This window comes from Halichoerus grypus, chromosome 6 (genome assembly GCF_964656455.1).
Source record: "Halichoerus grypus chromosome 6, mHalGry1.hap1.1, whole genome shotgun sequence".
Classification (NCBI taxonomy): Eukaryota; Metazoa; Chordata; class Mammalia; order Carnivora; family Phocidae; genus Halichoerus; species Halichoerus grypus.
Window position 1 is genome coordinate 158,303,529 of NC_135717.1, and position 21,677 is coordinate 158,325,205.

General features: G+C 36.5%; 1 protein-coding gene and 1 pseudogene across 7 annotated transcripts in view; one reads left to right on the forward strand and one right to left on the reverse strand.

Annotated features, from left to right (window-relative positions):
• NR1H4 (nuclear receptor subfamily 1 group H member 4) overlaps positions 1-19,619 on the forward strand; it is a 67,408-nt gene extending 47,789 nt beyond the window's left edge. For all 7 annotated transcript variants that reach the window (XM_036086012.2, XM_078076467.1, XM_078076464.1 and 4 more), the window contains 6 exons: positions 1,046-1,179; positions 2,852-2,950; positions 3,283-3,382; positions 7,306-7,452; positions 16,769-16,882; positions 18,349-19,619. In XM_036086012.2, coding sequence (XP_035941905.1) covers positions 1,046-1,179; positions 2,852-2,950; positions 3,283-3,382; positions 7,306-7,452; positions 16,769-16,882; positions 18,349-18,587 — 833 coding nt within the window. In that variant the 3' untranslated portion in view covers positions 18,588-19,619. The remainder of the gene's footprint in view (positions 1-1,045; positions 1,180-2,851; positions 2,951-3,282; positions 3,383-7,305; positions 7,453-16,768; positions 16,883-18,348) is intronic.
• Positions 6,593-7,111, reverse strand: LOC118531791 (ubiquitin-ribosomal protein eL40 fusion protein pseudogene; annotated as a pseudogene).
• Positions 19,620-21,677: the final 2,058 nt, after the last annotated feature.

Below are 21,677 nucleotides of genomic sequence, written 5' to 3' on the forward strand. Positions count from 1 at the left end.
GTGTAAATAATCCAGCTCTGGGTGGATGAAAGTTTTATAGTAGATGATCACTATCTCCTCTTAGCATATGAAACAAGAGACTGCAGTAGGGACTACTGCTGGAATCCAATCTTGCAATGGAAATGCTTACTTTGGTACTGGGGAGTTCATGTTGCTCATCACTTAAGTATGAACTCATTCCAATGGGAGCACTGAGGACATTTTTCGTGATTCCACCTACAAGAGTCTGTACTATAATTAATGTAAACTTGTCCAGTAACAGATGCAGAGCGTTCATGTGATCTTATAAAATAAATTCCCTGGACAAAGAAATTCCTGGAACTTAGTTTCATTAACATTGAGAGAGTAAGGACGTTAAATGGGAATATGGAAGATTGTTCTGCATTATTTTTTATAACTCTGTTTAAGTATAAATTAATTTTGATATTATATGATTCTTCAAAAGGAAATTTCAAAGTCCCTTTGAGTTATTTCCATCTCTAACTATGTTCTCAATAATGTATACAGTTCTAAAGATTAAGAAGATTTAAAATTTTCCCTAAAGGATGTTGACATTTGTTTTGCTCAGTATGTGTTTCCTTATGTGTGTTTAATGTGAAATTAAATATACTTTTTATGATACAATTATGTGAACATGGATGAGAAATAATATTAACATTATGTTGTGAAACACTAGCTTTCAGGGTCCCCCAGACCTGGAATGGGGAGAGTGTCATTCACTTTTTTATTGACTGAATACTTTGCATTTGTACAATGCTTTAGTATTACAAATTCTTTACATAAAGTACATTTTTTAAAAAAGCCCCAATTATCCTTAATCTGTACAAAACTCTTGGAGGTAGATATTTTTCCTATTTTATAAATGAAGAAACTGAGAGTCACAGAGGGATAAATTTCTTGTTCAAGGCCAAGTCTCAAAATTCAGAAGGGCTAGAATTAGCTCTGTGCCAAATTGCATGGATGTGAGCTGACTACACATCAACTGCCTCATGACCACAGACCCAATACGACTCTGTGGTGAAATCTCTGTGTTTTATTTTTTCAGGCTTGTTAACTGAAATTCAGTGTAAATCTAAACGACTAAGAAAAAACGTGAAGCAGCATGCAGATCAGACCATTAATGAAGACAGCGAAGGTCGGGATTTGCGACAAGTGACCTCGACAACCAAGTCATGCAGGGTAATAACATGCAATGGTGTCCGCTAAAGCCCATAGCAGCTGAGCTTCTAGGCATGTAGTGACCTGTCTGGGAGGCTTTAAAATTAGAGCCACCATAAGCAGAATTTCATTCCAGTTGCACATTAAGTGGGTTTCTTCTTTTTAATCGAGAAAGTAATGTCTGCTTTGGTGTATAAATTCAAATAATAGCAGTAAATAAAGTAAAATGAACACTGTCTGTCTCCCTGGCTCCATTCCACTCCTACTACCAAGAGGTTGCCAGTAGAAATGGTTCAGTGTAGAAAATGGATTTTTCAGGTTGAGGGTTTTTTCTTTTTTTTAAGATTTTATTTATTTGACACAGAGAGAGAGAGAGAGAGAGAGCGTACAAGCAGGGGAGTGGTAGGCAGAGGGAGAGGGAGAAGCAGGTTCCCTGCAGAGCAGGGAGCCCCCCGCTGCTGGGCTGGATTCCAGGATCCTGGGATCATGATCTGAGCCAAAGGCAGACACTTAACAGAGAACCCCAGGCACCCCTCAGGTTGAGTTCTGATGACCATTTTCTTTTCTCTGTCATTAAGAAGGGAAATGTAAAGTGGGAAGGATGTGTATTCAGTAGAGGTTTGTGGATTAGTCCCTATCAATGGGTAAAATTGAGTCGATACACATCTGTGGAACAATAGAGAAAAGCCTTTCCCATAGAGCTCACAAATTATGCAAGAAATCCTTTGAACAAATTGAGACAAAATAGAGGAACAGCATTTTGGATGATTGGTTAAACACATGGTGATAATCCACAGGGTATATGGAGGAACTTTAATTTGCCATTAGTTGAGAAAACAAAAATCCATGCTTGCTTAAGTCACATTCTTCTTAATATTTATTATACTACCGACAAGGAAAACCTCATCCACATTTAGTTTTCCAAGTATAGTATTTTTGCATTCATTTCAGAAAAAAATAATTTCATATTATCTTGCCATAGTACTTCCTCAATCACACTTTGGTATAAGGAAGCAAAGAGTTGACACAATTATCCACACTCTTCAAAAGATGCTAGTAAGGGAGCAAGTGATGTTCAGGGTCTGAATTGTCCAGATTGATGACTCTACTTCAGGGCTAGGCAAACACTTTCTTCTGTAAAGGGTCAGATATTTTAGGCTTTGGCCACAAGGTCTCCATGACAACTACTCAACTCTTGCCATTTTAGTGCAAAAGCAGCATAGATAACACATAAACAAGTAAGTATGGTTGTGTTCCAATCGAGTCACAAAACCAGGTGGGTTTGGTTGATGGGCCATAGTTTGTCAACTCTTGCTTTATATGAATGCTCTAAAATGTGGGAACTTTTCCTTAGTGAACTTTCACTGAACTTCTCTCTGAATGGGCTTGATAGACTTCATATCCAGACTATTATATATTACCAAGAAGTACATGAAATGGATATTTTGTTATCCCTATTTTACAAACAGAAAAATGAACAACTTGGGACACATATAGTGAAATGTGATATGGCTTGCCCAAGGACCCAGAGTAAGCAATTACAGTACACATTATATCAGAGTGCATAGTTCCTGCCATATTTAGGGCTTTTATCAACAATTTCTGAGATAAGTTTACTCCAGATGGATGCACATATACAAAAAATGCCTTATAACCACCTTCCCTAACATCTTTTATTTTTTTGCCAGTGTAGGAGAAAACTGAACTCACCCCAGATCAACAGAATCTTCTGCATTATATTATGGATTCATACAGCAAACAGAGGATGCCTCAGGAAATAACAAATAAAATTGTACGTACAGGTATCTGAAAATACATGGGTTTAAAGTTAATATTTTCTGGAGCTTTTAGTACCTTGGAGGTAGAGTTTATATATGAATTTGTTATTTTGAAATAATTAGAGCTGAGAATTTAGTTTATACATTTGAATTTTAGCAGCATTAAACAAAGATTAAGAAGTCTCATATCTATCTAAGTGATAGTAATTATCCTCCAAGGATCTGAAAAATATGAGCTGGAATTTAAATTTTATTATCCAAATCTGGTTCTTTAGTTTAGATTTTGTGTTGATTTATCCTTTTATCTATTTATTTATCATTTGCTTTTTTTCCCCTTAAAATTTAGTTAAAAGAAGAATTCAGTGCAGAAGAAAACTTTCTCATTTTAACTGAAATGGCGACGAGTCATGTACAGATTCTTGTAGAATTCACAAAAAAACTGCCAGGTATTTTTACATGTAGATACTTTTCTGTTATACTGTGCAATATTCTTGTGACATTGAGTCAGTTCTGTTCATTGTAAAGTAGTGATTATTTCACATCTGATTTAAATTAATGTGTCTAAGTACTATAGGCATGAAATGTTAGAACCAGGTAAGATATGTGAAATCATTTATAATAGTTCTTCTGAATTGATAGACTAAGAAATCAAGACTTTGCAAAGTTGTCATTTATCCATTTATTCATTTAATAAACATTTGTTGATACCTATTTCATACTAAGTACCTAGCTATTACCTTCAAAGGGAATGATTAAAGAAAGGTCATAATAAAAAATTATATACAAAGTGCTGTTTGAACAGAGAGGAAGAGGTTGCTAATTGTATCTGAGAAAGACAGGGAGACTTCAAAGAAAATAATATTTTAATCGGGTCTAAAAGATAAAGCAGTTTTCCTGGTGGTATAGAAGAGAAGGAAACTTCCAAGTTGAGAGATCTGCTTGTGAAAATGTAAAATATAAGGCATAAATAAAAACAGGATTATTAGAGATGAGAGAGGAAAATTCAATGTGATTGCAGCATAAAGTGGTGGGCTCCTTGGTTAGACATAAGGTAGTTGGTACCAGACTGATAAGGGTCTAACTAAGGAATTTAATAATCATCCCCTGGACGGTAGAGAGCTTTTGGTGCCTCTTTGCTGTTGTTTGTGTTGACAGGGAAGTTATGGATTTATGTTATATAGATATGACTTGATCAGTTTTATATAAGATGGATTTGAATGGGGAGAGACCAAGGAGGAGGGATCAGTTAGGATGCTACTGCACTGATCAAGGCAGAGGGCTTGGAATAAAACAACAGCAGTGGGAGACTGAAGAGAAAACAAAATGAAGAGAGATTCAAAAATTGATAGGGCTTAATGAACAATTATATTTGTGGAATGAGGGAGAGGAACTTATCCATAGTCATTTGGATGGTGCCAGTAACTAGAATTCAAGATTCTTATCTCCCAGCTTCCCAATTCTTCCAGCTACATTATCAATGCTATCTAAGCCAATACATTTAAGTTGTTTCGGTGTTTTAAAAATATATTAGTACAATAGAATTCCGTGATCTAAAAGAGTATAATTAATACCTTGTACAAGAGCATAACCCTGTAATATTAAATTATAGAAAGTAACTTCTGATGTAAGATTTTAATTAGACAGGTTAATTTGTCTTCTTTGGCCAGCATTATGCTATTATTTTATTAAAGTGTCATGGATAGACATAAGCCTACATAAAACTCATAAAATGTGAGGAGAAAGTGCTCATTATCATTTTAACATTAATATTCTCTCATTTTTTATTAACAATGAAAGAAGGACTTAATTTGTTATATGCTAATTAAGGCAATCTTGATCAAAAACAAGTTTATACAAGAATAGAAAGTGTGGGAGGAGGAATTGGGAAAGGGAGAAATATGATGTTTTTGGTTGTTTGTGAAAAGAGAGTTTTTCAGTTCAAATGGTCTGTTGGTCTTGAATCACAAAATAATTGAAGAAAAAAATCTTCTTCATAAAAGGTAGCTTATCTGAAGACAACAGCAATAACTGACACATCTCTTTATTCCCTGTGATTAGACTAGTTCCTGAGGGGAGGAAAGAGTACAATTAATGTATGTTTAATGAGTAAAGCAAGGGCACCTGGCTGGCTCAGTTGAGAGAGCATGTCACTCTTGATTTGGAGGTTGAGAGTTTGAGCCCCACATTGGGAGTAGAGATTACTTAAAAATAAACTTTTAAAAAATTAAAAAATAAAAAAACTTTCTAAAAAAGAAAAAATTAAAATACAGAAGGAGATAAAAGACCCAAAACTCCTGAGAAATTTTAACAATAGTAACAATATAGTTAAAATTAACATTTTAACAATAATAATGGAAATGGCATTATGATAAATAGTAATAATAGCACTGTAATTCCAAAAATGAAAGGGTGTTTGTGAAAGATAGTAGAGATGAATCATTTCATTCTGTAGTTCATTGAACATAATCTGTGCCAGGCATTGTCCAGGGTGCTGGAGACCCTGCAGGAACGGCTCCTGTCCCCAAAGGAGCTCTTAGATTCACTAAGATAGTGATTCTTAATCCTTCGCATTACTCTCTTCTCTAAACTCCCATTGTTATTTAATACTTTTCTAAGCCATTTAGACCCCAATGGTATAGTTTATCTTTATATGTATTGTATGCGCGTGCGTGTGTGTGTATATATGTGCACAGGAGCTTGTGTTTGTTTCCCATTTATTCAGTCATCCAATTATTCAACAAATAATTCTTGGATATCAATTATGTGCCAGGCCCTGGGGATACAAAAGTGAACAAAATGGCAAAGTCTCTGCCCCCAGGAAGTTTATACTCTATTAGATGTGGCAGACAATTAACAAATATGCAAATAAATTTATTATGTTAGGTAGCAGTAAATTCTATGAATAAAAAATAAAGCAGGTAGGAACCAGTGAGTTCTGGGGAGTATTGTTTTAGGAGGATTACCTTGAGGTAGAGATCTGCATACAGTGAGGGAGTGAGACTTGGGGATAGCTGGGGAAGGGCATTTACCCCTGAGGCAAAGCAAGCTTGTATGTTCACAGCAGAGCCAGGGGTCAGTGTGGCTAGAGCACAGTGAGTGAGGGGAAGGAGGAAGAAGAAATGATGTCAGGGAGGCTGCTGGCGACTGTGGCATATAAGCCAGGATAAGGACTTTGGATTTTCCAAGTGTGTATGTTCCTTCAGGTTATCAATCCATTCCCATATTTCTCTGATTTTTTCTACCCTGCATGATACAGTGCTGAGCTCAGAGCAGGTATCTTAACGTGACCTTGATTGTTTTGTTTTTTTGAAAATGTCCCCATTGTCCAGATGAACTAATGAATCAGCCAAATATTCCCTTAAATGTCTGGATATATGTAAAGATTTTTTTCTGGTTTGTGGATGCTTCCATTCTGCAGAGTTGACCCTATGACACCAGACTTGACTAATATAATGGCTCAAAGCGAATTTGTTTTCTTCTAATTTCTGAGGGCTGCTTCATCTGAATCAGTCTGTTCTGCCATAATATGTATTTTTGATGGGGATCTGACATCCTTTTTTACCCAACTTGTTCAACAAATCCTACTCAATGAAGATAAAAGTCAGCTTCTATTTGGGAGAGAACAATCGATACTTAATGACTCAACCTACCCAATCTTTTCTTTTTTTCTTTTTTTTTACTGCTCCAGTCAATGAAAGGGGAACTTTATTGAGGCCCCAGGGCCTTGGGGCTCGGGCAGGAGGCCGCCCTGCGGGCAAAGGAAGAGCCGGTGGAGGGGCCTTATTTGACCTTCTTTTTGGGGCACAGGTTGTTGGTGTGGCCGCACTTCTTGCGGCAGTTGACAGCGCGGGGCTGCAGGCGAGCATAACACTTGTGGCAGGTCATCTTGTCGCAGTTGTATTTCTGGGCCAGCTGGCAGAGGGAAGGCTCGATGGTGCCACCCCGGAGGTGGCACCAAGTTCAGGGTGGACTCTCTGGATATTATAGTCTGACAGAGTACGGCCAGCTTCCAGCTGTTTGCCCGCAAAAATCAGACGCTGCTCGTCAGGCGGGATGTCCTCCTTGTCTTGGATTTTGGCTTTGACATTCTCAATGGTGTCACTGGGCTCAACCTCGAGGGTGATGTTCTTGCCCGTCAGGGTCTTCACAAAGATCTGCATCTCTGCGTCTGCTGGCAGCAGCCACTAAACCTCTCGGCCACCTCGCTGAAGAGAAAGAGGGCAGCGGAACCTCAACATACCCAATCTTAAAACGATTATAAAATCACTTTATGGAAATGCTTTATCAATGGGGATGATAGTGATGATGAAATATTGTTATATAGAATTCACAATTCCCTCATACTGCTTTGATTATCACCTTCATCCAGGATTTCAGACTTTGGACCATGAAGATCAGATTGCTTTGCTGAAAGGGTCTGCAGTTGAAGCTATGTTCCTCCGTTCAGCTGAGATTTTCAATAAGAAACTTCCAGCTGGACATACTGACCTACTGGAAGAAAGAATTCGGAAGAGTGGTAAGTGATTTGGTTAATGGTAAAGAGTTTGCTCCTGCAAGTAAGAATTAAATAGTTGAGTTGTTTAGAGGGTTGGTTCAAAAATCCTGGTTGTATTAGCAAAATACCAAAAATACTCTTTGCCATATATTAAGATTAAGGGCCAAAGGAGGAATTTTTTAAAGTTTGGAAAATTAGTCTGATAAAAAACATAGCATACAGGAGCTGAGATAATTCAGTCCAAAAAAAAAAGATTCATTTGTTCAAAATCTTCATGTATGAATGACTATGAATCAAACTATTACCCATCTCTATTCAAAGCAAAATAAAAGGAATTATTATTAACAACATTTATACATCATTTACTAGGTTTTAGACACTGTCCTAAATACTTTACATATATGATTTCATCAAATCCTTGCAAAGTCCTATGAAATAAGTACTGTTATTATTCAAATTTAATAGATAAGGAAACTGACACAGAGAGTGGTTAATAACTTTCCCAGAGACAGACGGGAAGTCTGACATTAGAAGCCCTGTCTAAACTACTGTACTACACTGCCTCTCAATAGACAAAATAAAATAATAGTATGAGCTGAACTTACTATGGAGGAATACTGTGACAGAAAGAGCTAAGAGACATTGGAATAAATTTCCAGGAATTCTGTGCAATTTATCTTAGAAGAGTTTTAAAATAGGGTAAGTTTTTATTTTCCTGAGATGCTTTATATATGGATTGGGAGGGGAGGGATGAATGAAATGAAATGATGGCTCAAGATCTTTTCTTTCCAAAGTATTATCTTTTTATGAATGACTAGAACAAGTTTAAGTACTTATAAAATCAGTGTTTTAGAATAGATATTGGAAGGAAAGTTTTTAGGAAGTTCTGCATTTGCAATATAAGGAAAATAATTGAAAAATTGAAAATTATTTTTTAAAAGCAGCCATCCCATAATTATTGTGTTTTCTTCTCTTAAATACTGAAAGCATAATTATCATCATTGATGGATTTAAAGAATGCACATTTTAAAAAGATGCATTATTCATATATATCCATTGATTTATTAGTTTAACATATATTTAAGGGCAAGGTACTGTGGAGGTAGCGAAGAGAGGAATCAGGCATCTTCCTTCTCTTAGGAAGCTTATAGTCTAGTAGAAAGACATGAACTATACATTGATAGTTTTAATGAAATGTGGAAGGAAAGTGAGATAGGGGTGACTTCTAGTTGGTAAGGCTCTGGAAGGATTTCATTGGCAAGCTGGGCCTTGAATGATATTAGATATGAATATTCAGGGTGGAGGTATAAGAGAGAAGGACCAACAGAAACAAAGGACTGAGGCAAGAAAGCTCAGGTTATGCACACAAAGAAGAATGAGTAGTTGAGTTTGATTGGATTAAGGGTTACATCAAAGGGAAATAGAATTTTTTTAAAAGTCAGAATCAAATGGTGAGGGCCTTGAATGCTAGGATAAAGGCTTTATTCTTTATTTTCTAAGAAATAGGAAGACATTGAAGATTTTTGAGCAGGGGAGGAAAAACATCAGTCATGCTTTACAAATCTTCCAGCAATGTTAGGATAAGCCAGGATGGGAGACATCTCTCAGGAGGCAAGAGGTTTCAAGAACATGCTCCCAGAAGAAATGGAGAGAAGGGAAAGAGTCTGAGAAATATATTGTTGGAGATTTTCACCCTTTGAAAGACAGTATATTATCAAGAAATATGGATTCTGATTCTGGACAGATTTTATTTTACATGGTCTGGAATGTATTTTGTGTGTGTGTGTGTGTGTGTGTGTGTTCATTCATCTGTCCATTCGTCCAGGATGCTGGGGGTAAGGGAGAAGGGTTGAATCAGGTAACCTCCAAGGTACCATCCAGTTCTATAAGTCTTACTGCTTGTCTTCTCTTAACTAATCAATTTTTCTGACTGCTGGTTTAGCCAGTCACTTGGGCAGCTACTTGAGTATCTTGATTTTTTATTTTTATTGTGATAAGAACACTTAACCTGCGATCTACACTATTAGCAAAATTTTAAGTGTACAATACAGCATTGTTGCCTATAGGTACATATTGTATAGCAGATATTCATCTTGCTTAACTGAAACTTTATGTCCATTGAGTAGGAGGGGGAAATGAGTTACCAATCAATAGGCACAATAAAGGAGATCTTTCTATTCAACAAATGTACATCGAATACTTGATTTGTGCCAAGCACTGTATAATTATTGAGGGTATGGAGATGAGGAAATATGTTCTTTGTCCCCTGAGGACTTACAGACTAATGGGTAAGTTGTATAAGCAAAGGATTCCAAAACAATGTGCAGCGTAATTGGGACTAGGAGGGATGTATATGCAAAATGAAATTGAAGCAGAGAGATGTCCTTGCCTTCCCTGAGTCTACTTGGTGAGTCAGAAAAGGCTTAAGAAGTTGACAAGTGAATCATGGAGGATGGTTAAGAACTTGTCAAACCACAAAAGTCTGAGAAAGGCATTCCAAGAGCTATAGCCATTAAATAATAATATAGAAATTGCAAGTGCAAAGATGTGGAGGTGTGAGAACATCCATGTGTTGGATTCACAAATACCATGATATTGCTGAAAGATAGTATTTCTGAAGGTGAAATGTAGTAACTGCTAGATTTTAAAGGACATTGGACACCATAAAAATAGTTTAATATAGTTCTTGTATAATGAGGAGTCTTTGTAATCTTCTGAGCAGATATGACATGACCATAGCAGTACTGTAGAAAAGTCTTTCAAGCAGTAATATGAAGGAAGTTTTAAAGGGATTGAGACAAGTCTATAAAGAAATCAATGCAATAACTAGGTGAGAAATTGTGAGGGTCTTGCAGGTTAAAAATAGGTACTAAAATAGAAAAAAAAAACTTGCTTGATTAACATAGGTTTCAGAACTTGTGATTTTGCAAGTTTCAGGAAAGTTCAAGAATGAAATTTTCCAGAATACGAACTGTAGAAATAAATATGTGTGCCTCTAGTTCATAAATAGATTACTTTACCCAAACATCAACCACATATTGTGACAATAAAACCCATTCAAACTCACATGCTGCTTCGTATTTTATTATCTATAATGATGTTTCCATTTATTAATATTTATGAATTTGCTTCTCCCGGTGGATTTTCGGAACATTGGCTCTTCCACACACCACATAAAAACCTGATCTTGCAAGATGACCTTTCAGAATAACTTTTTATTCTTATGCAAATATAACACATTCTTCTTTCTATTGTACATTTAATTCTAGAGAAACATATCATCTCAAAGTTGCCCTGTCTATGCCTACAGAACTCTTTAAAGAATATAATGTGAAATTTCCTTTCTTGTTCTTCAAATTCATACTCTTTTGTTTGCTATTATTAAATCCCAATTACATACACGAAAGTACTGTCTCCTGAGATACATTTACTTAATGAGGATTATAGTGTTTTTTTATGTTAATTGAGGCTTCAGAACATTATATCTGACATAACCTGTGGTTGGGTTATTTCTATATAATTCTAGTGCCTCAATTATATTATTCCTAATGTACTATTATGCAAACTAGATTTTAAAGCTGAAATATTTATTAAAACTAGGAATTATCATATGATACCATAAAATACGACAGCACTGAAATTGCTAACATTGAATGAGTTTACATTTTAACATTAAGGAAATTAGCAATAACTTTTCACAGACCAATGCAAATTGTTCTGTTAACTTCAAATATAAATAACCTCTGAAATTTATGATATTTTTGAACTTTTTTGATTCCCATAACAGACATAAATGAAATATTCAATTCATATGTGTTTATCAGGATGACAATATTTATCTTGTGATTTTGTAATGGTTCGCTTTTATACACGTCATCTTATTTGTATTCTCAATGGCCCCTAAAGGTGGGTGTTATGCTCCTATTTTATAGATGAGAAAACAGGCTTAGAGAAGCTAACTGACCTGCCCAATGTCCCACAGCTAATCAGCAGATTGACAGGAGATGAACGCAGGTGATCCAACTCAGAGCCCGGTGCTCTTTCTATATGTTGCACCTGTCACTCACCATGGTCTAATATTTGCTCTACTGTCAGCTAGTAAGGAATGAAAAGACCTAGTAAAACACAGTTCCTGCCCTTTGGTTGAGAGAGAACATATAAGGAGCAGGTAGCTATTTGCAATTGGCTTTAGGTAAATGATAAAGTGAATAGAATCAGGGAGGTCAGAGAAATGAGAGATCCTTATTAGCATGATGGAGTTGTAGCTAGTTTACAGTAGCATGGTCAAGTGTACTCTGTGCAGTATATTGGGCTTGTTTTTCTGCTCTTTAAATGCACATGATTTCACTGCTTTAGCTTCGGCAACAAATGAAAACAATTTTAAGAACTAACTTTTCTAAAGAAGCTGATGTAAGCTGATTATTGGTTCAGATACTGACTTTGAAAAAAGGGTTGGAAATGTTAAGAACAAATAACAGAATATTTATAAGAAAAGTAAATGCATAAGTCAAAATTTGGAGTTCTTAACACCTCATTTTGCTTTTAAAAGTGGTCATGTAATTTTGGCATAGACAAATGTGGGGTTCAAACTGTAGGAAAAAGACATTTTCAAAATAAGAGAAAGTATTAAATTAATATAGGAGTCAGCATTTTCATTGGCTCTCAGCTGTGTTCCCTAAGCCTTTTATACTTGTCCAGTATTGGACAATATGAATTTATTTATGTATCTGCTTCTTCCATTAATCTGTTGACTGCTAGAAGGTTATTCCCAGCATTATCACAGTGCCTGGGACACAGCTGGTGTACAAAAATTGGTGAATTTTGTTGAGACGAATCTGGAACTTGACAATCCAAACCCTGGCAACTCCTAAGCACCAGTGAAATCTAACTTAGCCACATAACCTTTAGTCACTAGGATTAATGGGAAGCATGTTATTTATTAAATATTTCAAATTAAATATTTTATTTTGAAAGTAATTGTTTTTTGAATTGCTAACTTGATGGCAGCTTTTCACTTAAGGCCAACAGTATGGCACAAATGACTCTCTGTGTAGAATTTAGCAGTTCAAGTAGAGGTTAGGGTCCAATCTCTTAACACCATGAGAATGTCTCCATCGTCTTAAGGGCATCCCTTGCCCCATCATGTCTCACAACTATGTCACCTTCATTGCAGGGAACTAGCAAAACAGAATATTGCCCAATTTAACAAACATTTGTTAATTTCTACCACGTCTCCGACAGGATGCTGGTAACTGAGGATACAGAGATGAGTGAGAAACATCTATGGAGCACCCTTTAGTGGTCAGGCAGTGTGTCGAGCACCAGGAATACAGCATTGGTTCCTGTTCTCATAGAATTTTTTCTGGCATTTCACACTCTATTGGGAAGGAGAGATATGAATTGTGATAGCTGCAATAGAAATGGACCTAGAGAAGAAAGCAACTAATTCTGCTTCACTGACACAGGGAAAGCTCCACAGAGAAAGCAAAATTTGAATGTTGCCTTGAAACATGAGTGGTATGTCCTAGCCTAACAGGGTTTGCCTTATATTTCAGGCAAAAAAGCATGAAGACTTTAAAAATGTATCTTATTTTTAGAGGAACTATCTGTTAGGATGCCCTTGGCTGATGATTACAGAAAATCCAATTCAATATGGCCTAAAAAGTAAGGACAGGTCTTTTTCAAATTTCTGCTCCGCTATCCTTGGTGTATTGGCTCTGCCCTCAGGCTGATTCTCTTCCTGGCCACAGCGTTTCTAGGAAAATGTCAAATTACATGATTTTGAGCAAAAAGCATCATTTTTAGTAAGATTCTTGATCTATCTTGATCCCATCAAGTATAATAAATCAGATAGAGGTATTTAAAATACCAGGAATGGTGTCTTATATAATATGTATTCTTGTATCACACACACACATCCTTCTGCTTTATTTTTTGTTCCCAATCAAAACTTGGAAGTTAATTAGGAAATAAAAGACATTTACATTCAAAATAACTTAAAATAGCATAGTTAATTCTATCAAGTAGTTTTTCTCTCAAAGACTATTTTTGATTATTGAACAATTAATTGTTCAGGTACATACCTCTTTCTTTAAAAAAGGCAAAGCAAGAAACAGGAGCAGAAACATACTTTTTTTTTTTTTTTTTTTTTAACTTCCTTAAGTTAGAAAATAGCCCCCCCTTGTGGCCAAAAATCAGCTAATTGGGCATAGGAGCAAAAAATGAAACAAACTTGAAGCATATCTCCAGAAAGGAGGAGGCAGGGAAACAAGAAAAGATTACCCCTTTGGAATGATATTATTGTTACATTTCTTAGGTTAGAAATTGCTGGTCCATAAACACTTAAAACACCCCTTTGTTGATGGTGCTGTGGTTAATTCTGATTATTAACTCCAATTCTAAATGCAGATTTATATTTGATCTATGCTGTAGGAAATTTATTTTTTAAAAATTCTATTATTTTCTACATTTTCACTATATTCACTGTTAGCTTGTACAATATGTACATTATGAACAATCATAACAAATATCTTTACCTCTTTTCTCCTCAAAAGTATTAGCTATAGTTAGATAGCTAACGGAGGTAGCATTTTTGGAAGGTTAATGCGGATTTAGAAAGACAAAATAGGAAATGAGGTAGTCAAAGATGATTTCTAAAAATTAAATATTTTCAAATCAGCTGCCTTTAATATTATCGCCAAATCCTTGTATGTATACTATTTTAAAAAATAGCATGGTCATGAGTTATTATTTCAGGTAGCCACAAATGATGGGTGTAGTCCCTGAATGCTGAGGAAAGCCTAAAGACTGCCATTTTTCTTTTTTAAAGTGGAAAAAAAAAAAAAAAACAAAACCTTACCAGGAAAATATAGATCTTAGTTTAGCTTTAACACCTAGAAAAATACTGAAGCAAATCACCGATCAGCCAATTTGTATTCATCTCTAGGAAAGTGCAGAATGTAAAAACAAAACAAAAACATAGCTTTGTAAACACAAAAGTAAATAAGCATAATCTAACTAAAATTAAGGTGAACTGAGATAAAAATGAACTAATGATCTATAAATTGATCCAATTTCCTGAATAACAATAATAGTATTTGCTCTAACATTTATTGAGGGTTTGCTATCAACCAGGCATTATGCTAAGCACTACACATATATTATCTCATATAATGCTATTGTTATAGTTCACATTTCACAGATGAAGAAACTGAGGCTTATGAAAGTTTAGGTACTGTGACCAACATCAAGTCATAGGTCAGATTTCAAACTCAGAGCTGGCTCACTAACTCAACCTCCATGTTTGTTGGAAACCAGGACTGGTATTCCCAGGCTCACATACTTCAATCTTCTGCATTTTTAAGTTGTATCTAGTTTAGTCATGGGTATTCAGTTCAATCTGTAAAAGTTGGAATCTTCCACATGATGTAATACCCAAGTTGCTTAACAAAGACACTATTGTAAAGAGAGCCCACTGGGGTCAATTAAAGAATCAAAAGTCAACGGGGAAGAAAAGTGTGACATTCTGACTAAAGAGAGAAAGACCAGGGATTCAGTTTGGGAAGACTCTTTAGATTATTCTAAAGGTAAGGATTTAGACTTTCTGACTCTGTGAAGCATAATATTAGATGATAATTGTACTCTTTAGTGTCTGGAATCCAACTATATTCTAGTTTGGTTTGGCCAAAGCTGTATGGCTCTAGGTCTGGTTGGAGATGGAATAGAGCAGTCGATTTTAGTGTAGACCAATTCTGGGAAATTCATCCTCATCTTAATTCATCCATAAGTCACATCACAGTCTTTTTATTTTTCATTCCTATGGTCTTTTTCTCCTCCTCCTTCTCCTCCCCTCCTCTTCCTCCTGCTCCTTCTCCTCCTCCTTCTTTTCTCTGTAATTCTGCAGTCAAAGCTCTTCTGGAGTGGAGCTATGCACAGAACAAGCACAAAATTAATACTTGTTGAATGAGTGGAGGAAGTGACACAAAGGAGTCTTAAGTTACGAAGAGGTTTAATCTAGATAAAGGAGAAGGGGGATATTCCAAGTAGAGAGAATATAAAAACCGGGCAGTGTGAGTAATTTAGGGAGCTCCAAGTGGCTGAACATGGCTGGATGATAGAAAGGTGACGCAGCTTAGTGACAGCTAAGAGCCAGGACTCTGGAGTCTGCTAGCTGTGGTTCAAATCCTGATTCCACATCTCACCAACCGTGTGTCTATGGGCAAATTATATAATTTCTTGGTGCCCATCTCATGGAGTATTAAGAAGATTGAATGAATTGTAGCATAAGAAGTGCTTGGAACAGTGCCTAATACATAATGAGTACTTAATAAATGTGGATCCTGCTAGTATTATCATGTAGGTGAGTAGTGGGTAGTGGGATAGGCAGGGGACAGGTCCTGGAATTTCCCATGTAAAAAGGAAGAACATTTATGACAAAAGCCACTGGGAGTTTTTGAAGGTTTGTAAGAATTGCGGGGACAGGGTATGATTTGAATTTTGTGATTCTGGGACTGAACTGAAGACAGGAAGACCAGTGAGGAGGCAGTTGAAGTAATCCAGATGGAAAGAAATAAGGACTTAAAGGAAATTAATTCCCAGTGTCATGGAGAGGAGAGGGAGCACCCAGGGAGAGGTAGCAGGTTGAATCATAGGACTCGGCACCTGCCTGAGTTAGAGAGAGGGCCGAGTCTCAGTTGTCAGGCAGGGGCAGATGGGTGGGTGAAGATAATAGTCACTGAGAATGGGAATACCAGGAATGGGATGGATTTTGAGGAAGATGAGGAGTTTAGATCTGTACATGGTATTTTTGATTTTGGGTGTATTGACTTAGAAGAGAACAGCCAAGTACCAATGCCCTAGTAGACAATGGACTCTGAGAAGAACTCTAGCTGATGTATTAAGTGCAGATGTTTATACTTCTGGGGTTAAGAACAATAATTTTTTGTTGGTTGTTTAAGATGCTACCTATACCATGATTATAGAAATTAATATTAAAAAGATTAACCAAACCCTATCTAGAAAATGGTGAAGTTGGGAGAGTCTTTGGGCAATTTGAGAACATTATCATTTATTGTCGGACAGCAGTGACTGAAACAAAAGCACTGCTAAAATCAGGGACACACAAATCACTGATTAGGTGATATTTTGAGGATTTTGTTAACTGACCATATTTGCGATGACCTGCCTTTGACTGGACACATAATATGTAGTCATTATTTGTGCATTTGTGCATAAATATTAACATGTGCATGTATGTACAATGTGTTTATAGTTTTACACTTTTTAGTCGCTCAAAAATTTTATTATGCCTCTGTAATTTTTCATCTTTCCCCCATAGGTATCTCTGATGAGTACATAACACCTATGTTTAGTTTTTATAAAAGCATTGCAGAATTGAAAATGACTCAGGAAGAGTATGCCCTGCTTACAGCAATTGTTATCCTCTCTCCAGGTAATTTCATTGTTACATTTTTATTTTTATGCCATTTGTTTGTTCTACTCCCTCTCCACAATAATAGTAATAATGTTTCTTAAAGAACTGGAAGACACAGCAACACACAAAAAAAGTAAAATGGCCTGTAATCCCACCACTCAAATGGAATCATTGTTAATATTTCAGTGTAGTTCTTCTCAGCCTTTTTTCTAAACATCACACTCATTCATTGAATAATTGCATTTTGAACACCTACTAAGCACTAAACATGGTTCCAGACATTGGGGGATATAGCAGTAAAGAAACGGGCAAGAGACAGCTGCATGGAGTTTGCACTCCAGTAGGGTGAGAAAGACAATAAATGAGGAAACAAAAATAATTTTCAGGAGGTGGCAATGCTAATATATATATATAAAGATGAGGGTATAAGGAAAGAAAGTGGCAGAATGTTACTATTATTAGTAGTCAGGAAAGGCTTTTCTGAGGGGTTGGTATTTGAACAGGGACCTAAATGGAATTACATACTTTTTAAAATAATAGAGAACATACTATCCTTTTCTTAAGTTTATTTTCCCATGTCATTAAAAAATTATATCAGTAATGGGGCACCTGGGTAGCTCAGTCAGTTAAGTGTCTGACGTGATTGCGGCTCAGGTCATGATCTCAGGATTGTGAGATCAAGCCCTCCATTAGGCTCTGTGCTAGGTAGGCATGCAGCCTGCTTAAGATTCTCTCTCTCCCTCTCCCCCTGCCCCTCCCCCTCTGTGTGCCCATGCATGCACTCTCTCTCTCAAAGAAAATTATATCAGTAAAACTTTGTTGAAATATATGTATCCATCATATTGATGGACAATCGTTTACTTGTTACCATGTTTGGATATTCAGGATGTTTCCTTTTTTCTGTTGTTTTAAACAATGTCAAAATGGATATCTCTGCACATAAAATTTGTCTGTATTTTTGGATTATTTTAATAATCTGAGAGTGATGCCACGTTCATGATTTGTAAAGCATAATTTCAATGTTAGCCTTAAACCATCTTTATACATAATATCAAGGCAGAAACTAGTTGTTACTTTGTCTTACCATAAAACAAATAATTAAAATAAAGAAAAACTTTTTGGCCATACTTACTAAAATTACACATATATACTCTATGACCCAGCAATTCCGCTACTTAGAATATACCTACTAGAAATGATACATATGTCCACCATATGGGTTACCTTTGGGGGCATAGATTAGAAGGAGAATTTAGGGAGTCTTCTGGTGGGGGGGCAATAAATGTTCTATATCTTGATCTAGTTGTGATTACATGCATACGTGTGTGTGTGTGTGTGAAAATTCATCAAGTTAAACACTTATGTACATTTAAAAGTGCACATTTGTAAGTTACATTGTAAGCAAGTTACTGTTGCTATAATTATGCCAAATTAACACTTCTCCACTTTTTAATTTTGTCTTTATATTTTAAACATCAAAACAGACAGACAATACATAAAGGACAGAGAGGCAGTAGAGAAGCTTCAGGAACCACTGCTTGATGTGCTCCAAAAGTTGTGCAAGATTTATCAGCCTGAAAATCCTCAACATTTTGCCTGTCTCCTGGGTCGATTGACTGAGTTGCGGACTTTCAATCATCACCATGCAGAGATGCTGATGTCATGGAGAGTAAATGACCATAAGTTTACCCCACTTCTCTGTGAAATCTGGGATGTGCAGTGATGAGCATCAAAGGGGCAATAGCATCTAGCTCTTTATTTCCCTCATAATATAAATCTGATGTATAACTTTCTTTTATTTCATTTGTACCTGGTTTCACACAAGAATTTTGATGAATATTTATGCAGTAATTACATAACTTCCACAGTTGTAAATATAGAGCTAGATAGGATGACTTTCTTTACATTGTATTTTACAAGGCTTCAGGGACTCTTTCATTCTAATTGGCATGCCCTGTTTGCCTAATTAAATTGATCATTCTTCACCTCTCTCTGTTGAAATAGGGAAAATTTCATTTTGCTCTTCATCTTACCTTATTTGCATACATTTTATCAGAGTTGTGTTCAATTTTGGCAATAAACTGAACATAATGGCAACAGGCTTTTCTTCTGGAACAAAATTTGAAAAATACAAACCCATATATTTAAATGGTGAATCACATCCTATTGGGCCTGGTGTATGTGTGTCTGCGGGGGGGGGGGGGGGGGCGCGGTGATGGGTAATTAACAAAAAGATAAACTCTCATAACACAAGTGTTTTTCTCATCCCTGGAGAAGTCCTGGTGAATATTCATTTATTTGTAATAGCCCTTGGATCATTTCATTTTCTTTGAAGTTCAAAGAGATAACATACAGAAAAATTAATGGTTCTCACATAAAGTATTCCCTCAAGCAAACCCTTTTGCAGTTAGGATCTTGAAGCAGCATTTACAAATGCAGACAACTCCCATGATGGGATATTCCCTTTTCTCTCTTCAGAGCACTCACTATTCGCTTCAGTGCATATAATTAATCTTTTTTTTTTTTTTTTTTGGTTTGTTTTGTTTTGCTTTTGGAAAACACTCCTACAGCTGGGTGCACAGCTGTTGTATACTTCCCCAAAGCAGGAATTATTTCATTTCCTTCATTCATTGTTATACTGTTGCATTCTTCTCCCCATTATCCTTTGGTGAATACAATAAAACACCTTCTATAAGTAATGGGCTTATATGTCCCTTTCTCCTGAAGTCAGACAAAATGGAGCTTGCTTAGCACGCCAAAGTCCTAAACATAGTGGAATGAGGTGGGACTAGCATTAGTTGGATTCCACTTGCTACAACAAGAAGATTTGTGTCCTCACTAAGTACAAGATCCTTAGGACACGGTAACTGCCTGGAGGGGTTTACAAAGAAGTGCAGAGGCAAGTTCTGTGGGCTCACTGGGCAAGTCTCATGGAGAAGGTGGCAATTCCCTTGGACTTGGAAGGGTAGCCAGGACTTCCTTGGATCAGGGTGAGAGGGAAGGGGGTTCAAGGTGAAAGGAGTGGCAGGAGCAAAAGCAGGGGGTGATGAGTTGTGCAGATTTTAAAAAAGCACAAGTAATCTGGGGAGAGACAACGCTTAGCACAACCCTTCCTGAGCCTCAGTTTCACCATTGTGAAATGAAGATACCAGCACCTACCATCTCAAGGGATTGAGCTAATGAATGAAAAGTGGGAAGTTGCAGGCCCACCAAGGAAGAGGGGTGGTAAAGAAAGGACACTTCAGACAGAGAAGTCAATTTCTGAATGCCTGAAGGAGGAGATCCAGTTTGAGGAATTGAATGTGGTTTGGTGTTTCCCAGATTACAAGGCAGATGCCTTGTAGGGAAAGTGATGGGAAATGAACTGGAACTGAGGGAGCACTGTACACAGAGCTAGGAGTTTATCATGTAGGTGCAGATTTATTCACATAGTTAAGACCTTGTAATAGTAAATAATAATTCTTCTCATGTGGAAAACTAATTGTGATAAAATAAGAAATAATGTAGGTTCTTTGTCCCCAGTTATGACACAGAGCTTCTAAAATGTTTGGAATTTCCTGATGGGGTGAAAGGAGTATCTTTTGTTATTCAGAACAAGCCCCTTTCAACCAGACTTGAGTTTATGCTAATAAGGTGATGGGAGTGGGGCTGTAGATGCTTCAGGATGGGGAATGATTGCTAGAGGAGCCAACCATGTGATTAGAGAGCTGGATCTTTCAGCCTCATTCCCAGACTCTGAGGAAGGAAGATGATCCCAGAGATTGAGGTCAATCACCAATGGCCAAGGATTTAATCAATAATGCTTATGTAATGGGTCTACCATAAAAACACCTAAATGATGGGTTTGGAGAACTTCTGGGTTGATGAACACATTGAGGTGCTGGGAGGTCAGTGTGCTGGAGAGAGCACGGAAGCTCCATGTCCTCTCCCCCACCCCCATACCTAGCCCTGTGCCTCTTCCATTTGGCTATTACTGAGTTGTACCCTTTATAATAAACCAGTAATAGTAAGTAAACTGTTTTCTTGAGTTCTGTGAACCATACTAGCAAATTATCAAAACTGAGGAGGGGGGTCATTTGTAAAGATCTTATTTCCAAATAAGGTCACATTCTGAGGTTCTAGATGGATATGAATTTTGGGGAGGGGGCACACTATTCAATCCACTACATAGATACAACAACTGTTGTTATCAAATTTTGTTATCAACAACTGTTGTTATCAAATTTTATATCATTGAATTCCTTATACATATTATTTGTTAATGCAAATCTGTAACATTTCTTTAAGATGAGCTTAGTATTGTTTTTAATGTAGTTGGCTCTCAATAGATTATCTGCTGAATGAGTAGTTTAGTTAATTATGAATAAATCAAGCCCTCTATTGCCCCCAAATTTTATCCAGTACTTCACACAAGGTATAATCCATAGATTGACACTCAATAATGTCAAGGAATTAAGTGCAACCAGCAGCAGCAGCCACAAAATGCAGAAAAAAACAACTAATAAACCCATCAAAAGCAAAAAAAAAAAAAAAATCAACAACTATGTTTTGTTTTTTTTTAATTCCAGTGTACTTAACATACAGTGTTATATTAGTTTCAGGGGTGCAATATAGTGATTCAACAAATCTATATATTACTCAGTGCTCCTCAAGAATAGTGTACTCTTAATCCCCTTCACCTATTTCACCCAACCCCCCACCACCTCCCCTCTGGTAACCATCAGTTTGTTTTCTATAGTTAAAGAGTCTGTTTTTTGGTTTGTCTCTTTTTCTCTTTGTTCATTTGTTTTCTTAAATTCCACATGTGAGTGAA